The 26822-nt window shown below is 31.9% G+C and overlaps 1 protein-coding gene across 3 annotated transcripts in view; it reads left to right on the top strand.

The window, feature by feature from the left end:
- Positions 1-26822, top strand: part of Ldh (Lactate dehydrogenase) — a 77808-nt gene that overhangs the window by 44232 nt on the left and 6754 nt on the right. The window contains exons 1-3 of one of the 3 annotated variants that reach the window (XM_089646060.1): positions 12242-12382; positions 20010-20145; positions 26526-26643. In XM_089646060.1, the coding sequence (XP_089502186.1) occupies positions 20026-20145; positions 26526-26643 (238 nt within the window). In that variant the 5' untranslated portion in view covers positions 12242-12382; positions 20010-20025. Of the gene's footprint in view, positions 1-12241; positions 12383-18777; positions 18909-20009; positions 20146-26525; positions 26644-26822 lie in introns of those variants that run through there. The other 2 variants (XM_089646059.1, XM_089646061.1) reach the window with 2 other exon arrangements.

Raw genomic sequence — 26822 nt, 5'->3', positions numbered from 1 at the left:
TCACATTTGAATTAATTTCGACGAATTTGTTTTGTAAAACGGTTTCAAAATTTTATAAAAAGTTTTTCAACTATAAAATTAGAGGTAAGCACCAGATTTTATTTTTCTAGACGACGAACTAATATGGGTTCCTTTATAAACACCTATGCAACGAGTTCATCATTGGAGGGGACCCACCCTTTCTCAACGGCTCTGTGAGGAAACTGATTGTTTAACCTCCTTAGCCGCACACATCAGGACTCTAATTTTTTTTGTAAAAAGAAGCTAAATTTATTTTAAAACGATTCTAGACCCTCCAATGTCCCTGCATGCATGATTGTTAGTACGAAATAATGTATGCATACTTACATTAATAGTAACACAAAATAAGAACAGATCTGAAATGTGTTCGCCTGGTGGTTTGGCATCTAAAATTAAATAATAAAGAAGGAAAAGAATATTCACAAGTGGAAGTATGATTAAAACAACGAGTTCATCAGAAATAATTAAAGTAAGCCCCATGGAAAAATAAGTTTCTATGCCTGCTAGGGCAAATTCGACCGTAGGTTCATACATTATGCCGGGCCGCGCGCCAAATTTTGTTTTGACACTACTTCATCACTTAAGTCATTAAATTTCCACTTTAAATTAAAGATTTGCTAGGGCAAATTCAAACGTAGGTCTGTCCAATACACATATTTATCTATGGCTTCTTCAATTCCGACATTATTTTAGGGTACTGTCTCGCCTTAAGCCTTCGTATTTATAGTAGTATAGTGATAACATATAGGGGGCGTAACGATACCTACCCAAGCTCAACTGTGCACACTAATACTCTATTCGAGGGAGGCAGGAGCCGAGCGCGCTATCAGCAATACAGTTCAACCAGAATTTATATATATTTTTAATTTTTATTATCTTACTTTGTTTTAAAAAATAAGTCTGAAAATAAGATTGTGAGGAAGAGTGGGTGTGGCAATAATAAGTTGTCAGGTTTTAAAAATGAGTGGTTGCTAATTTATTAAGCAAGCCACCCAGTAAGGCCAACAATATTAAATTGTACTAAGAAATGTAAAATATTGTACCAAAATAAAATAAAATAAATTAAGAATTTCTTGAACAAGTACACGTGTATTTGTTTTAATAATATGTCATGACGAAATTCGAAAGTATACGACATCGTTACCTGTTGATTCTTTTGTTAAGCCATGCAATATGTTGTTTAACCGGATTAATAATTATTTGAAGATATTGACAATCAATTAGCAATATTCATTTTTCTACGTGCCCGATGGTGAAAGACAATCAACAAATGGCAATAGTCTGAATATCTAGGTATCTCTTAAAAAAAAAATTATTTCTTGGGCATTAACTGTGTAACAATTTCTAGACATTTTTGTTTTATTTTTCAAAATACATTTGTTACTTAAATTTAGTTTACTTTGCTACCGGTTTCGAAACAACCTTTCGAAGTCCTTTGTGCGGGTGGCAAGTCGAACCGGGCTCAGTCCAATGTGACTGCGACAACCACACCTTGCCCCTCCCTCTCTCACACCACCACCGCTTTGAATTAGTTCCCGGACACGGCTCTACCAATTGACAGATGCTTATATACTGATTACGTATGTTTACTGGACATGGTTTATTATTAACTAATCCTAGGCAATCGAGAGCTGCAGAGTTTTGGATCTTTGCAGTCGGATAATATCAGTTCGTGATGGAGATATCAAAGTACTGTCTGTATGTCCTGATTTTCTATACTCGACTCTTATACGAATTGACGTGCTGTGTGTTATAGCACTTTGTATATAATTAACACTAATTAGTATGCTACATGGACTATCCACAATCGATAGTATAAATTCTGTTAACTACCTAATAATGTACTATTATACGTACTAATAAAATTATCACTTCAACTGATAACTGAGTATTTTTTCATCATTTTTACTGACTATTCATTGACCATGCTGATTTATAATCCTTTGAAGTTTCCAATTGATGATAACTTTGCTGATGAAAAATAAATTTGGCGTTGGAATCTACACAAATTATTGTATTGGATTTTTTTAACATATTTTAAGAACATTTAAATTATTGGATTTTTTTTTTAAATACATAAAATTTAGAAAAGTGTAATTTTGAAATGGGAAAATTTTGAGTGAAACCGCGAACGAACATAATTATATGATAAATCTGTATAATTATCACGATAATTTTTTTTTTAAGTGTTTTTACAATTTATTCTATTAAAATACATAACATACAAAAAAACATATTTTTACAAAAATACACAGTGAATGGCATAATAACATAATAGTGAAAAAATATGTTTTTTAGTATTTCTACACCAATGGAGAGAACTTACCCTTAACTTTGGTGTAGGAGTAAAAAGTAATATCATAGAGTGTATGATAGTACAGGATGTGATAAAATTATAGAATTTACTGCATTTTATTAATGATGTTACGCGTGTTCCGCTTTTTTCTTAAATAATAATATAATTTAACTTTTTCTTAAATAATACCAAATCTGTTATTTTTTTAAATATTTTATCCCTTTGCAAATATAATTATCGTGCATTTGCTGTGTAAAAAATAGAGGAAATAATATGTCTTAATTATGAATTAACTTTTGATTAGTTCAATGAATTTATTATTTTTGAATATTGAGTTTTTTTATAGATGTATTTAATTTTTGGCACTTGGAAAATTTTGAACAATGTTGCTGAAGGGAATGTTTTCAAAATAACTTCAATAATTAGTATTCTTACCACCTTTATAGGGCATACAATTTTTTCATGTGCTCCCGCCGATCCAATAATTCCATACTGAATTAATGACTGGACTACCGCGTAACATACTTTTCTAACTGAAGAATATTTCTTTATCTAATAAATATAAATTACATCAACGTTTTATATATCTTGATATAGAAAGATTGGCAAAGCTCCAACGATAGCTCGTGCGTTAGTTGTGAAAACCTGGATATCTGTTTTTGTGTACGTAATAGTAGCAAATAATGCTTTTCAGCACGTAGAACCGAGGGTATTCCAGAAGTGACGGCCGTATAAAGGGAAAACCTCTCGGCTTCCGGGCTTCCTAGCAGGAGAATAAATTGCTTGTGTCGCTCAATACTCGGAAAAGGGATATTGATTAAACCAAGTTATAATTATAATAGACTGTGTAACTGCAGATTGGAAGAAAATTTCTGTATGTAATATTAAATGTCGTGTTTTAGATGGAGCGCTCTAATATTTAATAAAACACGACTCGTTTGAAATAGAGCAACAATCTTTTGACAAATGCTTTAGTTGCATTTAAAATATACACTGCGATTTTTTTCATACTAATAATTTTCGGAGCTTACTATGCGATTTTTGTTTAAAGAAGGAATTTTATATACGTAATTAACGTTTCTGCACAACAAATGTATGGATATTATTCTCTATAACATATATATTTTTTAGAACTTAAAAACTTAAAGAGTTTACGAGAAACTTGTTACAAATCGGAAGAAATTGGGTTTGCGGAGGCTCAATTTATTTTGTACTGTTGACGTTTGTTATGAATATTTTTTGTAAGCTTGTTATTTTTCAATTTAATTTCCAATTGCAGCAACTCATAAATGTTCATTACTTGAGAAAAATCTTTAATTCCAAAGTCAAATAAATTATATTTTGTGTTCCACTGTGTAGCGTAGGTGTCGATTAAGGAGCATTATATTTGTGAGGAATTGAAAAAATAATATCATGTATTCAGCACACGTATTGCTGTGGGAAGTACTATTATAAATCTCAATTGCTTCAGATTATTAAATTTTTATGAATATCATCATTTAGGAGTTATTATTTTTAATGCGATTACTGCAACAGTATCCCAAGTGGCTAGACCTAGTGAGACTAAGGCATTCACATTATTGCGAGACTTGAAAAAGTGGGTAGGAAAGGAAGATGTGAAATAGGATGGTTGAGAAGTAACTGGCTATCCAGATCTTGACACTAAATATGGCAGTAGTCATCTCAAGTCGAGTTTAGATTCAGGGAGTGTTTATTACTCCGGTATATAGCGACATATATATTATTGTAAATATATCGAATATACGGTTTCGTGTTCAAGGAGCTTGCCTCTCTGTCACAATGGTTAAACATTTATTTATATGTTATTGTATTTTTAACCGTAGTATATTTACGTAGTTATTTAGTACATTTAGATTGGTGTTTAGCAAAGAATATTAGTTTACCATTATATAATTAGTAGATATACATGTTGCAAAATAATGCTCAGTGATTTGAGATAATTGGACGTTGGCCAACTAGTGATATTAGACAATTGGGAAGAAACGGTTGTGAGATGGGTTTATATGTTAATAAAATTCTTAGCAGATAACTTATATTTGAGGGAAAAAAATATTTTCTTCATTTTACATGAAATTAATATTAACAATTTCAAATTCAATAGCCAATCAATCTATGTCACTCAAAATGAGAATGTTTTGATGCGTTATAGACGTCGTAATATTCCTTTCATAATAATCCAAAGAACTCGCCCAAGCTTAGGAAATTTCTTTAAATTCTTCCTCAATACAAATTTACCTCGTGAAGCAGGTTATGTCCAACAAAAATATATGTACTATTATTGTATATGTTACCGTGCTATTACACACATCTTCTATAACTGTTTTTGTAAATCTAATGTTACTTTGAATTGTATATATGTTTATATTCCTATTATATTTTAATGGTAAATAAATAAATTCAAAACATTGATATCATAAACACACAAGAGAAGAGTAGTATATTTCTTCAAAAACTTATTAAAACTAAGTATAAGTTTTTTTCAATGCAAAAAGAACCCACTGGCAAATACAAAATAAGTAGATTATTCGGACTTTTTTTTGTTATATTATTATATTTTTTTTTATTACAATATATTTTTATTATATATATATGTTTTTTATAATGTCCTATAATGTTTTTTAAAAAGTAAAAGTAAATGACAGTGATAAAGAAACCGCGATAGTCTAAAGTCTAAACAATATAAAATAAACATAAAAATATGCAAAATACACTACACATTTGAATTACTCGGAATAAATTTTATCAACAATATAGGTGGTTAGGTTAAAAGTTTATTTTGATTGAAGTGATAATACCAGTTGTGATCTTCCTAGCCTGTTATTAATATTCAAATATCACTATTACACCATTCAGCAATGCAATAAATCTTCAATCTCAAACGTATCTATGTGACTCTCTTTTCGCCACCCTAATAAACTGTGTTCTATTGACAATATTATTATTCACCCTTCCAAATCAGTCTCACTTAGGATTGAACCACTCGTTTCTAAAGAATTTCATTGCGTTGTAATTCCCTTTTTCCACAAAAAAATATTTATGGCTGGATAAAACCATCAAGTTCGTTCTTAACCAATATAAGACGCAAGCAACGAAGACGTAATCAAAGAAATCTGTACTTGTTGTTTACGTAAAGTGGTACTTCTGTAGTCGACATTTCTTACAGAATCCCTTTGAGTTGAGATCTGTACCGACGTCAACTTACAGAGACCCCAATGTCAACAACAGTCAATCAAATTGATTTTATTTTAAAGAAAGAAATTTGATTTTATTATAAAAATTGATAAATTATTTAGAAATTAGAAAAAAAAATACTTAATACTATTTCAGAGACGCCGACACACCCTCGTCATACTTCATTTCTCTATTCGGGCAGTAAAAGAGTTCATGATATTTTTTCGATAGCTATGTGAAAACATTAATCATCAATAAAATATTTTTGTTTAAGGTATATTTTTTGATGATGAAGCATCGTTTATCAGAGTAAATTCTTTACACTCACCATAATTATTCATTACTTTCATACAATATGGTGCCATATTGAGGGAACATGTCAAACGTGTTGAAATAATCGCCCCTCCGTTACGTCAACAATGTAATCTCACTACGAGGCCCGGAAATGCGAATCAATGACGACCGATTGTTGGGGATTTTCGTCTTTTCACTGGACAAAACGAATGACGCAACATGCGCTATTTAAACGCATTAGCGAATCCAAACGATAATCTTCATTGAAACGTATGCTGTTTCAAATAAAACGAAATTAAATGAAATGATACATTCAGATTTTCGAAAAATTCAAACAATTTATCTATAATGTACTGAAATCTTTTTTGTACCAACATTGTGTAATTTATACGAAAATGTTCATCGTCACTTACGCAGGCAGGTATCTGCAACAATTTGCAGCCGAAAATATGTCACCCTCGTTGGTTCCTCTGTTTTGAGTGCTCTGTGTATCTTTTGTTAAATTATTCATTACACCGTACAAACTTTATGGGTACGTGTGCTGCTGCTTTAGAAGGATGTAGAGAAACACTATGTCAGCATGAATAAAATCTATACCGGTACATAATATCAACTCGAGCGATTGGTTGTGTCAATATGGAACATAAGAACTGTTTACTACTTTCACTTTTGTTTTCGTGAATAAATTAATGCAAATATGGAATTGAAAACTAAGCCACTTCCCGACATCGGATCGAGCTGAAACTCGGTCGATAGGTTCTCTGTCGATGACAATGCATTTGGTGTCAATCATGTAAATACACGCGGTTATAAATGCTTTTCTCTGAAGTCGATTAACATTACAGTAGTTAATATACGAAATAAATGTCAATCATACCCGATCGGCATTTGGCGGGGTTAGTTTAGTTGCAAAAAATATTTAAAAGAGATGAATTATAGAAAAAAAAATTTTGACTATTTAATTTTTTTTCCCTTTTCACTTAAAATTTATGCGACAATATTCAATAATTCTAAACCAAATAATACTTTCCGTTCGTTAAATTTCAACAACCACTATTACGAAGACGGTGGACATTTTCAGCGTCTTTCATTTCCAATTTAAAAACTACGAGATGTTAAAATCAAACGATAAAACATTTTTCTATTAACGAGCCTATTTATTTATTTGGATGTTGTTTCCTTTGTGACTTCAGTAGATCATTCCTAAGCGATTTTGCATTCAATTTCTGAAAACAACATTACGAGGCTAACTATGCAATCGGCCAAATGGGGAACTGCCTAACTGAATACCATTTTTTTAAATCCATAGTATGACAGACACATACGTACATCCACAGAATATACGCTAGCGAAACCATCGACAGCTTAATTGACCGTATCAAGCTTCTCTTCTCTATCATATCTCTAAATAGTATGAAACAAAGTCGCTATCCGCGTCTGTATGTTTGTGCGATTACTTCTTCTAAACTACGCCATTGATTTTGATAGGGTTTTCACTTTCGTTTAGAGAATTTCTTCCGGAACGTTTATTTATGCATAATTCATTTTATTTTTATAGAAAGTAGAGAACGTCATTAAAGATTACTTATTAAATATGCAAACTTAACACTGAGCACCTAACAAGTTTATTATTTATTAGCGTTTGTTAATAATACTGTTTGAACAGTTGTGTTCTAAGTAGCCACTTAACAAGTGATAAACGATATAAGAAGTGACGTAGATATATCTACATTTACATAGGTAGTTCAATTTTCTGTTCATCAGATGTTGAACAGAAAATTCACAATTTCTTCATTCAAGGCCAATTGATTTCAGTTTACTTTACATAGTTAACCTATGTAAAGTAACTAATTATAGCTAGTTCTGTGAACAGCAGACTTAATGTTGATTACTCCGACCTGAGAGCTCGCAACAGCCGCAACGCTCATGCGCTAAGGCGAAATAAAAAGGTACTATCAAACACGGCTATGTTTGATGTCCGGACGAGGAATACACAAACAAATTTACAGACAGACGAAATGCAAAGCGGTCAAGTTAAAACAGCACTTCGCTTAAACCACTTGTAGCCGAGTGAACCAAAACTTCGGGTTTGCACCAAATAACAATATAAGCTTTTGATGACGGAAGTAGGCAGAATTCAAATATTGATACGTTTCACGAGAATGTTTGAATTTCTTTTCAAATAAAATATGTTTATTGTAAGAATATAACATGCAATTATTCATGGTGAATTACTTGCAAAAGGTATTGAAATATCATTGATATTAAAATAATCGGTTGTTGCACCTAAAATTCATCACTATTTTCATAATTACACGCAAAAAATTTCTGATGAAATATAAAATATACCGTACGAAGTATGTTCTCGGAACCCGCGACTGGATGATACTCTATTCGGTGAACTTGTGCAATACACTCGATCCATTCGTGGTATTTTTTCTCGAGAGTTATATAAATAGTAGCGCTTACGTGTGAAAAATCACGGGATATTATAAATGTGGGATTATATTATATTATTAATTAGTTAATTAACGTTCCTTGAATTGACTTTGGCCGTGTTTGGTGACCAGATCGGAATATCCAGGCATCTCTCCACTTTTCTCTTCCCCGTCTCCTTCTCCTCCCTGCTACCTTCGGCCTCTTAACATACCCCAATTGGGGATGCCATAGCCTCACTGGTTCCAAACGACTGGGTGCCCTTGACAAATCAAAAAATATGACTTTGCTTGTCAAGATTAACAATAAGATTTTTAAACAAAAGAAATACACATTCAAAATATATGGAATTAAAAAAATTTATACCATAGGTGGTGCTTTATCGCTCTCCTAAATTCTTGACACATCAGTTCCAATTTTGAAAAAGACCATTAAATTCAAAACTAATCCCAGTTAATTGAACTACAATTACAATCACAGAAATAAAATTGAAATTACTGTTTTTGATTTGTTAACAAGTACTAAGATATCAAACTAGAAAACATTTCGATATGAATATTTGCGCGACCAATAATTCATGTCTATCGAATAGATATACGAAAGTAATAAATCAAATCATGTCAAGGACATTTAAGGTACTATACTTTAGTAGTAGGTAGTAGTTGTAATAATATTCCTGTATGGTGAAATTTTGAGATCCCAGTCGGAAAGACAGAACGCCTAAAGATGCACGTAGTGGCAAGAGATTCCCGGTAAATTATAGGGTTAAACCATTTCCTCAAATCGACGGAGCACAACCGAGATGGCGCTTTTCAAACCGTGGGCGTGGGTACCAAGTCTACCGAGAGACAGTCGTAAAGACAATGTCTTTTATTGGTGACTTATTTATTATGTTGTAAACGTACTTAAATGTTTTATTACAAAAATATGCTAACGGTCATATGTGTATTAACATTCTTCAGGACAGTATTATTATAAACATAAACTAACCAAAGTACAGACATTAACACGATACACGGTGTCCGGAAACTAATAGTAGGTACAAGCGGGAAACTGGTGATTGCACATCATTTTGTTTTTTAATTTTTTTTCTTTTTTTCTATAGCTAATTTTTTTTAAATTATTTATTTTTCGAAAACGAAAGCTCAAATAAAAAAAGAATAACCTCAAAATCGACTCCAAATGTAGTGTAGATTAACTTGTTTTCCGCTGTTTTTGTACTACGAGTTTCTGATCACCGTGTATAGGTCTCTAATACGTTCGTTATCTCGCCGTCTCCAATGGCATTTAAAATCTTTGTAAAGCCATCGAAACTGTTGTACTATTTATTAATAATAATAAGTGTTTGCTGTTTAATAACTACACTTTCTCATTACACAAAAGGGCATTTCGGCACTAGTTTGCAGTTTAGTACTAAAACCACTAAATCGAAAGTAAGACAATTGCCGTGTGTTTGACTTGGAACTTTTGAGAACTCTATGGCGTGTCTTTAGTTTGTAATTTTATTGCTAATAGCTGCAATTTTAAAATTACTTCAAAAGATATGATAAAAAGACGGTATTCAAAGTAGAAGTGCAATTCTATATCGTCAGCAAATATCGCTTGAATAAATATAATCACTTCAGAATTGATTAAAAATCTACATTACTCATAGACCTTATTCGTGGTATGGTGCATTTCTGTGAGTGTAGATACCAATTTGACAAAGAACATTTAAAAAACTACATTATTCATAGTGCAGATCATTTTGTACATGCATCGCTTCACCATGAAAAGTTCTTTACAATACATGAATGTATACCGTAAAACTGTCCCATTATAATTCAATATAATACAGACGAATGATTTGCGATGATTTATGCGAATGAGGTGCAGTCACACCATTTGTCAAGCGGTGGAAATGCGCGAACGTGCGGCGCGCGGAGTATCTCCACTTCCGCTGTTGCACAACCGCGGCGGCAGATTTCAAGCAGTAAAGAATAAAGGCATAACCCCCCAAATCCAAGAACATCATTTTTATTCTTTCTAAACTTTTTATGCCACGTTCATTGTTGGTATTATCGTATATCAAGGTGACAGATTCTCTCAGTATCGCCCTGATAAAAAAAACACAATTCAGAATCGAAACCTTGCTGGAAATAGCCAGATTTATATACTTTGATACAAACTCTTCTTCGTTTTCTTCGCTTCTTCACTCCCTTCAGCCTCACAACATACTCCAATTGGAGATGCCATAGTCCCACATGCCCCAGAAATTTTCGGAAGAGCAAATAAAAATTAAATGTATACACTCTAGGAATCGAAAACAAAGACATAACCTAATTGCATGTCTTCGTTAATCTTTACAACAGCCTTCCCATTAAGTCTTAATGATGTCATAAACCATTTTATTGTGATACAGCGTAACTGTTCTCAGTGCGTTTTTTTGTTTGATTTGTCATAAAATCCAGTGTTGCTCAAAGCGTTGTACACCAGCAGCCTGCATTAAATACAAAAGAAAAATCAAAGATCAAAAGGCATGTTTAAAAAATTATTTGATTAATTATAAACAGCAATGAAACATATTTTTCAACTTGCAAAATGTGATAAAATAAATTAAATAGACTAGTTGTTTATTTATTAAAATAGGGGCTTATTTCAAATTCACACTGGAAAACAATATTTATGGTGGGAAGCATAATTTATTATTGTTATTGCCATTTTGTTCCTTCTTTTTTGATCTTATTAACTTTGGCATCTTCATAGTTAATTTAAAAGTGGCTCTAATTTAAAAAAGAAACATCTGATTATTACTATTGATCCTAAGATCACAGGAGTTTACACAAAAACTTGTTGTTTGAATTAAGCTTGGATTCGATAACACCACAATCATATTTATTAGTGACACGAAGCTCTATCTCGTAGATACAGCCGTTGGGCATATAGTTGGGCATATGAGCTTTAAAATATTTATTTCTGTTTATCACAAAATTATGTTTTAGTAGATAACACCCTGTGATCCTACCCCCCCCCCCCCCCCCTACATATACCCAAATAAAACCCAATATTGTGATTAACGCTTCACTTCCAAAAAATGATAACAAAAAAATTCATGTGTCAATTTCCTGAAAAATACAAACAAAGAGTTGTTATCTCACTTGTAAGAAACAATGAAAACCGCCGTCAACGTAAAATATTATATTTAGTATTTTTATAAACTATATTTTTATATATTTTTGGAAACTATTTGGGAAGGCTTAACCCTTTGTAGACCTGCCTAAAGACATCAGAGGGGTATACATCAAACAAAGCTAAAATGGTAAAGGTTATTTGTTTCTATTTTTAGAATCCAGCCAATATTGTACATGTCTTTTGTTAACCAAATGATCGTGTCTGGGGTAATTTACAGTGAAGCTCATAAGTCATTCCCCTACGCAAGTTTTGTATTCCGCCCTTTACAAATTGAAATAAATAAAAGCACCAAAATTGTTCATAAATCAAAATGGTTCTTCGAACCATGATTCATTTTACAAATTGGGTTATCATTATAGGTGCTACAACATTTGAAGAGTTCAGGGTCTCTGATCTAATCTGAAAAGCCGCGTACTTCCCGAACTTGCCCCAAAGGAGATGTTGTAGATTGATTAAAAAAATTCCCCTACAAAAAACGGGCAAGTAATTGCCGGGTTCCAAACCCGTTATTTCTGGGTCCCTTCAGTAATTACAATCAAGGATGCTGTATTGTCTCCACACCATCCACGTTATAACTTCCTTACCTTCTTAGTCCTACCGGCTTATTGCGATTTGCGATTGAATTTCATCAAGTATTACATTATTGCACTATTTTTGTGTAAGTATCGTAAGCCGCTACGTGCCGCCTCCTAACCGCTAGCACGGCCGCTATCGCTCCGTTCCGCGGCTTTGGCAACGCTTCCCAGAACGCGTCCCGCCGTGTGACGTCACCTGGTGGGGGGGCGGCGGCGGGAGGGCGGGGAGCGGTGGATCTTCACCTTTATGAAGGTTCCACTGACAGCACCGGTTGCATTAGTATTTCTGCTCCCGACAGTGGAGCACGAGTATCCACAGCGCACACACAAACACGTTAAACTTTCAAAGTTACTTGCAGTTTGCAATCCCGATTTTTCGAATCAACCATAATAAAAAGTGAGTGTTTTGTTAAGTTTTTATACAGTGTGTAATCATTTATAAATCTTTCATACATCCTTTGTTTCACCTGTTGTCGATATTTCACTGCGATTTTAAACTTATTTATAAAATATTTGTTGATGCGTTGCCGGCTTTACAAATATATTTTTAAGAGTTGTTATTTTTACATTGGATTCCAGAGTTAGTTTATCGCGGTCAATTGACGCCGGTTTCGTTCAAGAAATTTAAAAATAATACACAGTCACACGTGAAAAACACATATAATTTGAGTTGCCGGGTGGTGTCTTGGAGGAAAAACACTATTAGGAGATAAATCTAAGTGGTTAATTTTCATTTATCGATACGAAAGTGAACTCATTTGTATTAACTACCTTCCAAAGAATAGAATCAATATATATTATATGTGATATATTAAACTTTCTTGAATATCTATCGATTAGTAGCGGGTAGGTAGGAACTACCAAACTTTAAAAAAATGTATGTGTGATTTTACCGTGTTCACAGCATGAAAAATAACACAGAAATAGGTGTATCCCATGTGTCACGCACCGATCTTCTATAATCATACATTAAGGACGGGTTGTTTCGAAGAATCTGAACAATTCATCAAATTTCAACGTTCATTTTCAAGTTCTGTGAAAGATTTCTGTTTTTATTTCATTTTTGTCAAGCAACTAGCCTAAAATGATATAAAAACAGAACTTGAATAAGTCCTTCACAAAACCCGAAAATGAACGTTGAAATTTGATGAATTGTTCAAATTCTCCGAAACAACCCGTCCTTAATGTTTCATTCGGCACTTTCTGTTGCCATGAATACAAACAGAACACTTAACGTCAGAATGATACAATGTATTTATGTAGACCACGTAGGCGTACCCTCTACCGAATAAAAAACAAGAACTATTTTGATTAAAATGCCCTTCTAGCAATATGGATTATTCGACATTCAGCCTTGAAATTTCTTCGTCCTCTGTGCGACCTCTACCAAAAATCGCCAGTCTGAGCAAAATGTTCGGGATATTTGGGGCAACCTTTCCCTGGCGGCAAACTTAAATAATTCCTTGCGTCGTACAATTTTGTTATTCCTGTTTTTGGGTTTCATTTGAACGTTGTTCAATAATTTGTTTTACGAATATAACTAATGATTATTTACTCAATTTTATAAACATCAAACAGTAGGGAATTACCCCAAAATAAGCATTTATTAATTAAATCAAATTATGTTTTTTTAAATAAAATTTAAATTTTCAATTTTAATGAAATCAAAATATGCATTTTTGAATAAAAATAAAATATTCATTTTTTACCAAATTCCAGATATGCATTTTTTTATAAAATCAGAAATTCAATTTTAAATTATTTTTTATGGTTTGTTACTTTGTATCCTCAATTCAGTGTTTTTAGTATAATCAATATCTAGGTATTTATACAACCGTGGCATAAAAAATGCTGTATTTTGCATACACGGGGAAAAATAAGTACAGCTTATTTATCAAGATATTGTTAAAAATGTGATTGTATTATCATTTCCCAGTAAAATATTAGTCACTCAGAATATATCTGATCACGTGTTCACGCAAGTGCCCTTGTCCTAATAAATATAATTGACGAGATTTGAAGCTATTATTATTTTGAAGAACACGTGTTCCGACTTCCTGATAACATAATCGTGCTTTACTGTTATCAAATTTGTGAAATCATTCGTTATAGGCCTCCAGTCCCATTTTTAACATTAACATATTGCATCAATTTTTGTCCATGTAGGTTCATACACACAAGTCTGTACAAAAATTTGTCTTAAAAACGTGTGTCTATGTAGTCTGCAATGTTTGAGATATGTATACATTTTACTTATGCTCTTATATATATTATATCTATAAAATAAGAATTTATTCTGTTACAAGTACAAGCTACATGTACGTAATATCATTCTCGGTAAATAATTACATTTTTAAATTACTGTGCCTCAAGTAGAAAGTATCTACTCAGATGTTGGTACAGATATACTTTATTTGATCAATTCTATTGTGAAAAATTTAAATAATTTTGTTATTCCTTATACTAGGATTTAATCTGACAGTTCGAATAACAACTTAACTGATATGTCGTCTGTCATTGTTGACATTAATGAAATAACAAATTATGCATTTTTTGCGCTTGCTTAGAGTAAATTTAACTATGCAAATGTTATTTAGAAGAGCTTATGCAGGAGATAGGTAGAATCATATAATATATCTTTTCAATATAACTGTAAAACATATTCATTAACAAAAGTAGTATCGTTAGATATTTATTGTATTTCATGCAATATTTCAAAGTTATTAGGAGTAATAATTTATTTTGATAGCTTAAATGCACATGTTTTATTATTTGTGTACATCAAAAGTTATTTTTCAGTTATCCATATGTTCGTAGAAAGAGACGTGTACTAACACATATCTTTCTACGTATAAACGAACAACCGTTTTATAGGAGGGTGGGAGGTCTTTTTTGGTTTTGAAGTTCTGCACGGAGGCTAAAAAGGGTATTCCTACGATCTACGACAACCTTCAGGAAGTTAAGCCTTCGCAGAGAGTCGAACGTTCTTGCAGTGTTCAAGGTCAAAAAAATAGATCGATTTAACGGATACAGCGCTATACTTTGTCCAATAAATATGTGCCACTGCGGAAAACATCACTGTAAACCACACCTTTTACCGATGTGACTTTTCCACACGGAGAAAAATTACTAATGTTGAATATTGCTAATTTATTAAGAATAATTCAAATTATTCGGGAAAAACGGGATTGTAGGCCCTTTACGAATGAGTTTTTATGTTTCCTGATAAACTTTCAGTAAAATACAAATGTTGTATAAATGGGGTAGAAATACTAAAAAACGTATTTTTTAAATATTTTGTTCTTATGCCACTCGCTATGGATTTTTGTAACAATATTATTATTTTTTTATATTTATGTATTTTAAAATAATAAATTGTGAAAATACCTTTTCGATATAAAAAAATATCACGATGACGGAACGGACGGTTCATAAAAATCTTATATTTATATTTCCGAATTTCAAGAATATATTATCAAGGCAAATACAGTTGTATGGTGCATAAACACGTGTTCCGAATATTAGGAATTCACTAATAGTTTATCAGGAGACGGCATGCAATCCCGTTTAAACCGGATTACCATAATTAGAAGTAATTTTTAGTAAATTTGCATAAAACATTTTTTAAATACAACCTTTTTTTTCACACGGTGTCCGGAAACTCGTAGTACAAACGGGAAAATGAATGAATCTACATCAGATTTAGAGTCGATTTGTTATATTACATTTAAAGTTATTTTTTTTAGTTTCTCTATGTGATTTTATATTTTTCCGCTTTTACTATGAGTTTTCGGGTACCATGTAAGTTGCGGATGATGTAAATTTAGTTCTAGCTATAAACCTCCATTCGCATTCGAAATGTTGCTCAATATGGCTTTGTGTTAAAATATCCTAATTGGGAATGACGAGTCCAAACTCTTGTAGGGTATTCTCATAAACAATTACACATATACAATTACAATATACAATTACAATATACATTTACAATATACAATATACAATTACAATTTACAATTAACATTTACAATTACAATTTACAATTACAATGTACAATTACAATATACAATTACAATTAAAATTTATAATTACAATATACAATAACAACTACTATATACAATTACAATAAACAATTACAATTTACAATTACAATATACAATTACAATATACAATTACAATATACAATTACAATATACAATTACAATATTCAATTACAATATACAATTACAATATACAATTACAATATACAATTTACAATTACAATTTACAATTGATGTGTGATTGTTATAGTGTTAGTAGCCTATTCCAAGTACTCAGATAGAGATGTATATATTGTATATATGCGTGAGGATGCGTCATATGGGTGTATGTATACATGTGTTTTAATATGTATATAGGTATGTCTGCTGCTATATACACATGTGTGCTTGCATGCACACATATTAAAAATTATATATATATTTATATATATAATTGTGTACATTTTTACAATCTAATGCTAATTTACTTCTTTCTCCTTTCTAATTTCTATCTTCTACTTTTTATAACAATTTTTCCAAAATTTTAGCTTCATCTATAGTTACTAATTTCATATGTTTACACTAGATTTCATATTTCATACAAAGTAATTACACTCAATTGGTCACCATGAAACAGTCAGCCGCCAAGACAATATTAGTGATTTCTAAACGAAAATCTGAAACAGAAAAATCAGAAAAGGAAACGGTCACATCTGGGACTCGAACCTAGGACCCTTGTCTTTCCGTGACAGTGCTCTACCAACTGAGCTAATGGGACCCTATTCCCCTCGGTCATTTTTAACTGTATCATACTTCGAATAAGAACTACTAACATTGTCTTCATTTTTTCACCGCACATATTTAAATATTACAATTTGAGGTTTTACTCAATAAAGTTATTCCAAAAAATAAATAAAAAAACAAAATTTTTCCTTCAAATGGATATATAGTACAGTACACAGACTGAAGGTAAAATTTTACTATTACATTCTTAACCTTTCCGGGAGTATGGACGCTAATGGACGACGGTACACTAGTATGGTGATTCATTATATCTACTTTATGTAAATTTCAAAATAATGTAACATGTATTAAATAAATAAATAAAAATAAAATTACAATATACAATTACAATATACGAATAAAATTGTGTTTTTTAAACTTAATTATATTTTAATGATTGATTTTTACTGGAAAGTTAATTTTTTTCCCACTGGGAAGGGTTCATGTGAGATTAAGTACGCAATTAATTAAAAAATTATATGGTTTTCAAACATAATTATATTATGTAGGTATACATTATTAACACATGCGTTGCGTTTACGAGATCTAAGTGTATTAAATATCGTATTTACAAAAATCTTATCTACCATGTTAAGTAGTTACCTAGATATAAAATACTAAGTCCATTATAATATTAGCATTATTAGTAATTTACCGGTAACTTTGTGCGAATCATTCCGAATGCGATTATCAATCGTAAAAATTATCTTAAATCCGTGATGATTTCATTTTTACGTCAATATTTGATTAAAAATTAAAGAGACATGTGCCATTCTGCCATCGTAAATAAAAACACAGGGTCTTCAGTGAGGGTTTCAAGGAAGACTCTGTGTTTTTAGTTACCGCTGCAGTATTGCTCTCAACCGCTGAAGACATACGCCGATAGAAGTGTGTTGTAGGCTTGTCCGTATATTCAAAGTAAGCTCAATTTTGACTTACTTTGGGAGAAGTCAATCAAAAGTTTCAAATATTTTTGTTCTTTTTTGAACAGATAATCAATTACGTAGGCTTGTCTGGGGCCTAGGAGTCAAAAGATATTGTGTAAATAGGCGGCTGTTAATCAATTTTGTTTCAAATCAGTGTAGATTTCACATCAAAAGGTTTTATGTTCAGTGAGCACTATGTGCATAAGATTTAAAAAAAATGTTTTACGAACCGGTTTTGTTCTTTTCGAAAACTTTTCTTCCTTGTGCAGATTACTTCACGAGCTGAAAATAGTTGCGTTGGCCTATGAATATCAGACCGAAAAAGTACGTATATATATCATGACGTGATTTGAGAGCTTTTGCTCTTTCAGATGCTTGGATTTTCTGCATTTTGTCTACAAGTAGGGAGTTCAAATAAATAACACTTCAAAAAATATTTCCTAACAATTACCAAATAGATTTTAAAAATTAGAAGAGAGGGATAACAAAACTAATGAGCGAACGAAGTATTCATTGATTCCAAATATTCATTTGCATCTGCTTGTAATATAAGTATTATGTTGTTTTGTAGATCTGTAATCATCTGATGGTTAGAGATCATTCTCCACCTTTCTCTTCCCAACTTCTTTCCCTCCCCACTACCTTCAATCTCAACACACCCCGATTGGGAATGCCATAGTCTCACTGGCTCCAGACCGTTGGGAGTAGTTGGAAATGTGCGGTATTCGCATAAAAAATTAAAACAAACGTAAAATTATTTTTCTAGCACATATTTTTATAAAATATTTTAAATAATTAAAAAGTAACTCGCTATGTTCACCACTCTCGTACATAAACGAATACGTACTATAAACACGTGCATCTTAATACTTTTATCCAAATTCAGTATTTAATCACAACAGATTTGAGATAAAAATGACACATTGGCTCTCATTTTGATAATTTTCAAGGTCATGGTAAGGACACGACCTTTGTCATAGAGTGAAAAAGTATCTCTACTACTATTGTACTGCTGTGTAGTACTGCCTACGGCCTATAGTACACGGCCCGAGCCACTTCTGCGCATGTGTCACACGGCCACCCCCCGCAATTGATGGCCCAACTCTTCACTAGTCGAAAGCGAACATCTGAGCCGAAAACATCTCCTTCCAAGTGTCACAAAAATGTCGCAAAACGGGGAAATTCGCCTATCCGAAGAGTTAATATATTCCACTATACATCACATCAATTCATCGATCAATGTTTGTTCGCGTAGCCTACATTTGTATTATTTATTTCACATTTAATTGCGCAGTATAACCTTAATACAAAACTTTGTGTCGCGAATTTTGCAACTTTTTACATAGTTGTTCGATCGCTTTTCCGGTAGATGGCATTAGAATCTGTTTTTTACGTGTGTTGTTGCCGCGGCAAATCCAGTGTTTAAATGAAAAATAATATTAATATACGGACGCCCAAGTTACGTAACAAGGGCGATCCCGAGTGCGTGAAATTATTTCAGAGCAAAATTGATTCAGTTGGAATCGCACGCACTTTGCCTTGAACGCAGAACGTACCTACGTTGATACCCAACGAATTAGAAGTACGCTCGTAAAAAAAAACAATTTTAAGAGATTTTCTGTTTTTGGCACAAACATTTGTCATAATATGTCAATTTACGTAATGTCACTCTTTATCAGCGGAATCTGCAATCTGATTTTTTAATCAGTATTCGCAATGTGGCGAAGTTATTCGACGTTTTATCGAATTTTTAATGAAGAAAATAATTTAATAGTGCGTCTTGATTTTGATAAGAAATTTTTTTAATGCGTTTATTTTACGCAATTAAAAACAATTCCATACTGTTCCCATACCGTTTTTTTTCGGGCTAGTAAAGAAAAGATTTGTGTTTTATATTAAAAAGCCTATGATAAAAAGGTTTGAATTAAGTATTTTTCATTTGCGCTCTTTTTTGTTTACTGTCGATGTTTTATTTAGTTACATTACATATATTTGTAATGTTTCATTTTTATTAGTTGTATAAAATGCGTGTCGAAATCATATAATAAAGCGATTTAAAAACAATTATGTTCTTTTAACTTTTACGGCACTATTAAATATCAAAATACGTTCGTATATATATATATGTACCAAATCAACGGCACCATTGAATATTATAGAAAACGTATACATGTTTTTTTTGTGGCAAGGTTACCCGTATCAATATTCCATCTATCATCACATTCTAATTTAGGTAACCATATGATTAGGTATGCATGTATTGTGGTATCTAATTTTTGTTACTGTTGTTTCCTTGCAGACTACTCTTCAACAACATGACTACCGAAGTGCTCTTGAGCAGCGTGTCCGAGCCGGCCCTGGCCACCGGAAACAAGATCTCAGTGGTGGGAGTCGGGCAGGTCGGCATGGCCTGCGCCTTCAGCATCCTGTCACAGGTATGAACAATAACCTAACTTAACCTGACCGCATCCAGCATAACGTAATCTAACCTACAAATACAATACAACCATGATCTGAAAATTTTCTAATGATGGGCTCCAAAAAACAGCAGAAAGCAAAGAATTACGGTAGAGAACACGATATAGGTAGAGAAAATAATATATTAGAGATAGGCAGAGTCTAGCTAATGTATAAATTCGGTACTTAGTGCAAAACTTCAGTTTACTAGAATAGTATAAGATAGATCAAGCTCCATGACACTAGAAAAAGATCGTCTGCCAAAATGTTTCTATTGGCAGGCAAACAGAAGGTTCTTAAATAAGGTAGAAAAAATAGAGAATAACTGCAGCGAACTAGAAAAGGATAGAGCAAAGCTATAACATGATATCAGGAAGAGATTGGGTCAATCTAAAATATAATGGAAACAAGTAAAGCAAAACTATACTTCACGAGAATAAGGCAGGTCAAAGCCACAAGATAACAGAAGAATACAGTTATTATAAAATAATGATTGAAGTATGTAGATGAAAACGATAATTAATTGTAATTCGAAAACAGTAGATCAAAGCAATAATGCACTAAAATAAAGTAAAATCTGGGTTAAAGGCTGCTAGAAAAAGATAAAGAGAAACTAAAAAAAAATCATAAGAGTTTTATTAATATTATTTATTAAAGGTAAACATATGTTTACAAGACCAAAAAATGCAAGGCACGAAAGATAACAAATTATTAAAAACAATAATGACTAGCCTGAAACACGAAAATAAATTGAAAAAATCTTCCGATTAAAAAAGTATAAATAAAAAAATTCCCGAAGATTTTGTCAATTTATATTTGTGTTTCAGGCTAATAATTATTGCTTATAATGAGTTTTATTAAAATTAGGAGTAGGTTGAATTAAATAACTATAAGCGAGGGGTAACTTTAAGTCGAATTTAAAAATTATTCACTATATTTGATGTGCAAAATGTTTGACAAACGTTTGACAAAATGTTTGACAAAAATGTTTGTTGCAATATTATGTAAAATAAATCATTTTGAAATAAGGTCTCGAGAATTTGGCAACAATTTCGATCGCAATGTCAAACGGACGAATTCCAGAGTGATGTAATACATTCTTTATATTTTGTACGACCAAATGAAAATTAACATGAAATGCCAAAGGCCAGGCACCATTAATTTTTAAATTATTCACGCGAGTGAAAAATCAATCTATTTTGGCTCTCATTCGAAGTAATAAGACAAATAACAACATCGGTTGTAACTGGACTTCAGACATAATCATTATTTATCTTCAAAATAATTCAAGGACATTAAATGTTTTAAGATGGGCTTAATTTTGTCTTTTTTTTACCTCTGTGTGAATATTTTAAAAGAAATACAGGCTCGATGCACAGCTGTCCCGTAAAGAAAGACAACAGCCGATCTTTCACTTCATAGTTAAAGAATTCAGTGGTATAATTTGAATTGGAGTATGTAATAATGAAATTATAATGTATTATGTTTGAGAGCCTTGCACAAAAATATGTTTTATTAAAGTTGCATGTTGAATTGACATTATGTTACCATTCGCCCATTATAACTGTCAATTAAAAATCCAGATAGTCGTATGTCATGTGCAATTCGTCGAGTTTGGATAGTTATTTAGCGGGCAAGTCAGCTGAGTCAGCCGTGTCAGGTATCTCGGGCGAATCAGACGACTAGGTGGAATGCAATGCGCGCAGCTAAGGAAGGCGGTAGACGAAGTTTTATTACATTTTATTATGCGAATCTCGGATGCATTCTCGAACTCCATCTGAGAAGATATTATTTCTGATTTATTCATAGAAGACAGCAAGATAACATAACGCGACCTCGTATTATAGAACACATTCGGTACTGAAGGTCGAGTTTTTTTCAGATCATATTTTAGAATTGGATTTCAACAAAACTTCATAAAATTTTTTAACTTTGTCCGGAATCGAAAATTTAGGCCAATGATACTGTTATTAGTAAGCAACATTATTGCAATTATGAGCTATAGAGGTTTTAAACATTCATTGAATATCCCTTTTTATCCTAACTCATCACATACAATCATACTGCATACGGATTTTGTATTTAAGGCACGTAGCGGTTCAGAAACTGTTGTGGATCTAATAATAATTGTGTGAGGTTACCTTCAAACCGTATTGGGCTTTTTATTGTTGAGTGTTAGTGAATATTTCCATCTTCGCAACGTATAATCCGTTGTGCGTATCAGTGGCTGGTAGTGACTTCCTTCATACTAGAACCTTAACACTGATAACCGTTTTAATGGAATTAATCAGAAATTTAAAAAAAGTGCACCAAAATACCAGTAGGTACGTATTTCAGCGTCATATTGAAATCTTTATTCTGTGGTAGATACGTATCGAAATGTTGCTTGAAAAGGCCGTAACTTTGCAAACCTTCTTTTCTCATCGCTGCTCCCTTCAACCTCACAAAATACCCTAATTGACAATGCCATAGTCCTTCTGACTCCGGACAGCTGTCCAGTTAGCACTATTGGGTGAAAATGACATAAAAATTAAATGCCTTTTAGATATTTGTCGTTTAAACAACAATCACCGGTCGCCAGTGGTGCATACCTAATGCGAATACTCGGAGTTGCTTTCGAGTTTAGGTACGTGTCCCCCTTTTATAAAGGTCCAATTTAAAGTGTACCGAACTGAAAGTATTAGGTCCCTGTATAGGGCGTATTTAGGTTCGCACTGTAAATTTGGAGGACATTATCATCTGCTCTGAAATATTTCAGATATAACTTTGATTTGATTCGCACATAAAAATCATAGTTTTCATTTTTCACATTTCAATAACAGATTTTATCTGAGTGAATATATTTTATTTTCCTCTTTTTTTAATTTTATTTACTTGCACGAAAGTGACTGCTCGCGCTATTTATAGCTTAAAAAAGTAACGTTCTAACTTTCAAAAATGTAAAAATAATTCCTTGCAATTTATGGCCTAGAGTTTTTAACAAGGACAGCTTTAAACATCTGTGGTGTAAACCATCGATATAAAATATTTTTATTTACAAAACAACTGCGAAAATTTCTATTTTAAAAATTTTTTCCTTAATTTTACTGATGAAATTATGTTTTCAATTACATTATACGTTAAATTTATATTGCGATATTTTACAAACATGTGGGACACCTACTAATTTGGTGGAACAGTAATTTATGAAGTAATATTTGCAACTAAAGTTATATAGGACCCATGCAAAAGGATGGTAAATTATTATTATTGCCCGTGCAGAAGGATAGTATTATGCTGACCTTAATTATTATTATTGATGTCTGCTATTATAGCCGTCTTGTAACTATATTCCGTGTAGTTGAACACTTATACTATTTATGCGAAAGTATTGCCAACTGCGTGCAATCTAGGTACAAGCGAATATCTAAATAAAAGAGTTAATAATAATTATTATTGATGTCTGCTATTATAGCCTTCTTGTAACTCTATTCCGTGTAGTTGAACACTTTTACTATTTCTACGAAAGTATTGCCAACTACATGCAATCTAAGTACAAGCGAATATCTAAATTAATCAGTCCTGATATCGTTGTTGCAATTAAAAAGAATTTTCGATTGAGCAGTTCTATTTGGTATGTTGAAGGTGATTAGGCTCAGTAAATCAGGGCTGTCTATAATTCAATTAATATTTTTTTTAAATAAAAGCTAAGTAGAAAACAAGTCTGAGAGATTATATAATTCAAATTATTTCATTATTGACCTTATTCGGGTACACAGACATACCCATAACAAATTTATACTAATTTATATCTTCAATGGCTGGTACCTTGTACCAACTTATCAGATAAAAGTAGTGATAATCGTTTACCTGATAATATGTAAAAACGTGTAACCTAATCTAACCCTAAGCATGCATTTTACATTTGCATTGATTAGATTACAAATTATGCGTGCAATAAATTCGTATTATTATTACTTATTATTATTATTCATATATAGCTTTATTTTATTTAACCTTTTTTCACTTGATTTAACTTTAAAATCGTCTTTTTTAAATCTCTCTGTTAATTACATGATGAATAATAGTTGCATTGACCCACAAATTCCCGTCAGAAAAAGTTAGTTTCTGTTAATTTCTAAGTAACTTTGAGTCTACAATATAATTAATATCTCGAAGTATAAATAATAATAGGCAATTTTCTTGTGGGTTTGAGCTTTGAAATATCAACATAATAAACTGTAAAAAATCAACCCTGAAACAGTTTTTTTTTACTCTAACACATCTATTATATATTATTGATTGATGTATTTAAAAATATATATACGTATATATATTTTTTGGTTTGACTGAGGATTGAACCTTTCTCCCCAGGGACTGATTAAAATCAGTGATCACCGCTATCACTTAAGCCAAATCCTAATATGATGGTACCGAGTATTCTGGATTTTCTGAATGGTACCGAGATAAATTTCCTATATATTTTTTATAATGTCATCCAATTTTAGAGTATGTGTTAATGAATGCCACAAAAGTTGAATGAATGCATTGTCATTGACAACGAGTTTATCTGCCGAGTTTCAGCTTGATCGGGTGTCAAAATAAGTCAAGTCACCAAATTTATGATTTCAATTGTTCAACACGTGTAAGCAAAATAGTGTAAAACTTCTGATACTAGAATACCCGTATAATAAAATACGTGTAGATACTGAACTTTTCGAATCAAGTGTATTTCCGTAATCGAAACCGCAAATCCGTACCCAAAGTCAGATGTTTAAACCGCAATAAAACAACGATCACCATGTTATTATTATAGCATTATTACATATTATTGCTATTGATATTAATAAAAAAAAAATTTAAAAAAAATAATATATATTTTTGCATTGATATAGTTACTATATCTAGATATAAAGTACCAACTTAACTAAATGACATTCCTTTTATTGCAACAACAATTATTTAAGGTTTGGCCAAGTCCCCGTATATCGCAATAATTCTCCGTCGCTTTATTAATTGCACCCCATTAATTAATGCCTGATTGTGTGATCGTGCACTCCATATCTCTAGTCTTTGGTCTCTCGTTCTCTGGATCCGAGAGATGCTGCGAATGTTTGTACGAAAATAATTTACTTTGCACAATGCGCGGTTCCGAAATAATTTTGACCCAGTTTGCGTATTGCACAGAACTGAAATGATGAATTAGAGTTGAGATAAAAAGCTCCGCCTAAAATTTTCTTTCCACGTTAACTGTTGCTGTGCGGTATTTTTTTTACAAATCATTATCTGAAAAATTGTTTTATTTTTATTTTTCAAATGAGACTGTATTATTTTTAACATGACACTTTTATTTTTATTATTGTGTTTTTTATTTTTATCGAGGACAGAAATAGACTATTTTTAATTATGAGTTATTTTTAAAAAGCGTATTTTGGACGGCATTGTCACGAAGTGAAAGAAGAAAATTGAAATTTTCCGAGCTTTTATTACGAGTAATGACACAAATAATATCTCCTTTCTTTACTACGTATATTTTAGGTAACATTACAAACATAAATATTATTTTTAAATTAAATATTTCGTCTCAAAATAACTTTTTTCAAAATAATGTTTTCTTGTTATTGTATTGATAAGGATTTTAAAAATCTTAAATTTTATAGATATTTAGGTACAACCGATTAAAGACCCATGATCTCAAGTGTCAACTAGCGTATCCTCTGTCTGCGTCTATAATTATTAGGAAATATAATATTAATGATGAAAGTTGCGTAATATTCCAAAATCTTCTTTAAAATTTGTTTCTCCAAAAAAAAATTTCGATTCAAAATTCAATAATATCCTTCTTTAATTTTTTTCTTCCATCGATATTTTTTTACCTATTTACATAGGAATTCTCCCGTTACAATTTATTAAAAATATTAATTTACATAAATTTACACAGCTTTTCTGCTAGAAATTTCAAAATCGCTAGGTCAACTCAACTGTTTTCAGCTCGTAGGGTCGCATTACTTCATTGACTACGAAGTTTTGAAATATTAATTAAACCGTCAATACATTAATACAGCTCCATTATTATGGTGATTTATTTTTGGGGTTTTATGCCGTGTTGAGCTACTTCCTTCTTTAGCCAACTTTTGTATTTATACAGATGTGTATGTATAAATCACCATAGTACTTTGACCAGTTTTGACCTATTTAACTTATTAGTTTTTGTTTCATCACTTTTCATAACTTTATAACACTTTTTATAGGTGTGTTGAATAGTCATTTTGATGAGCTATCCGGTCACCCTTTTGACCGTAAAATCTCAAATCACGGCTTCATTATGTTTGATTCGTGTCATATTTTTCAATATAATAATGTGAGTTGTTCTTTCCAGAATGTGTCCACTGAAGTGGTTCTGGTGGATTGTATGGAGGATAAGCTCAAGGGAGAGATGATGGACTTGCAGCACGGATCCATGTTCCTGAGGAACGCAAAAATTCGTTCTGGCTCAGGTAACTACCAACATTTATTTATTATAATCCAGAAAAGGGATGCTATTGTCGTTTGTCTAGATCAGTGCTTCGCAGGTAAAAACCATTCTCGTGTTCTGACTGCACCTATTAACATCCACAAAAATCTATTCTCCTGTTCTTGCGCAGTATTTATGTTGAAGGATGTTTTTGAAAATGGT

This window comes from Hesperophylax consimilis, chromosome 23 (genome assembly GCF_061612785.1).
Source record: "Hesperophylax consimilis isolate HC1 chromosome 23, BYU_Hcon_1.0, whole genome shotgun sequence".
NCBI lineage: Eukaryota > Metazoa > Arthropoda > Insecta > Trichoptera > Limnephilidae > Hesperophylax > Hesperophylax consimilis.
Note: the sequence above shows the minus strand (reverse complement) of the source record. Positions and strands in the feature narration are given on the sequence as shown.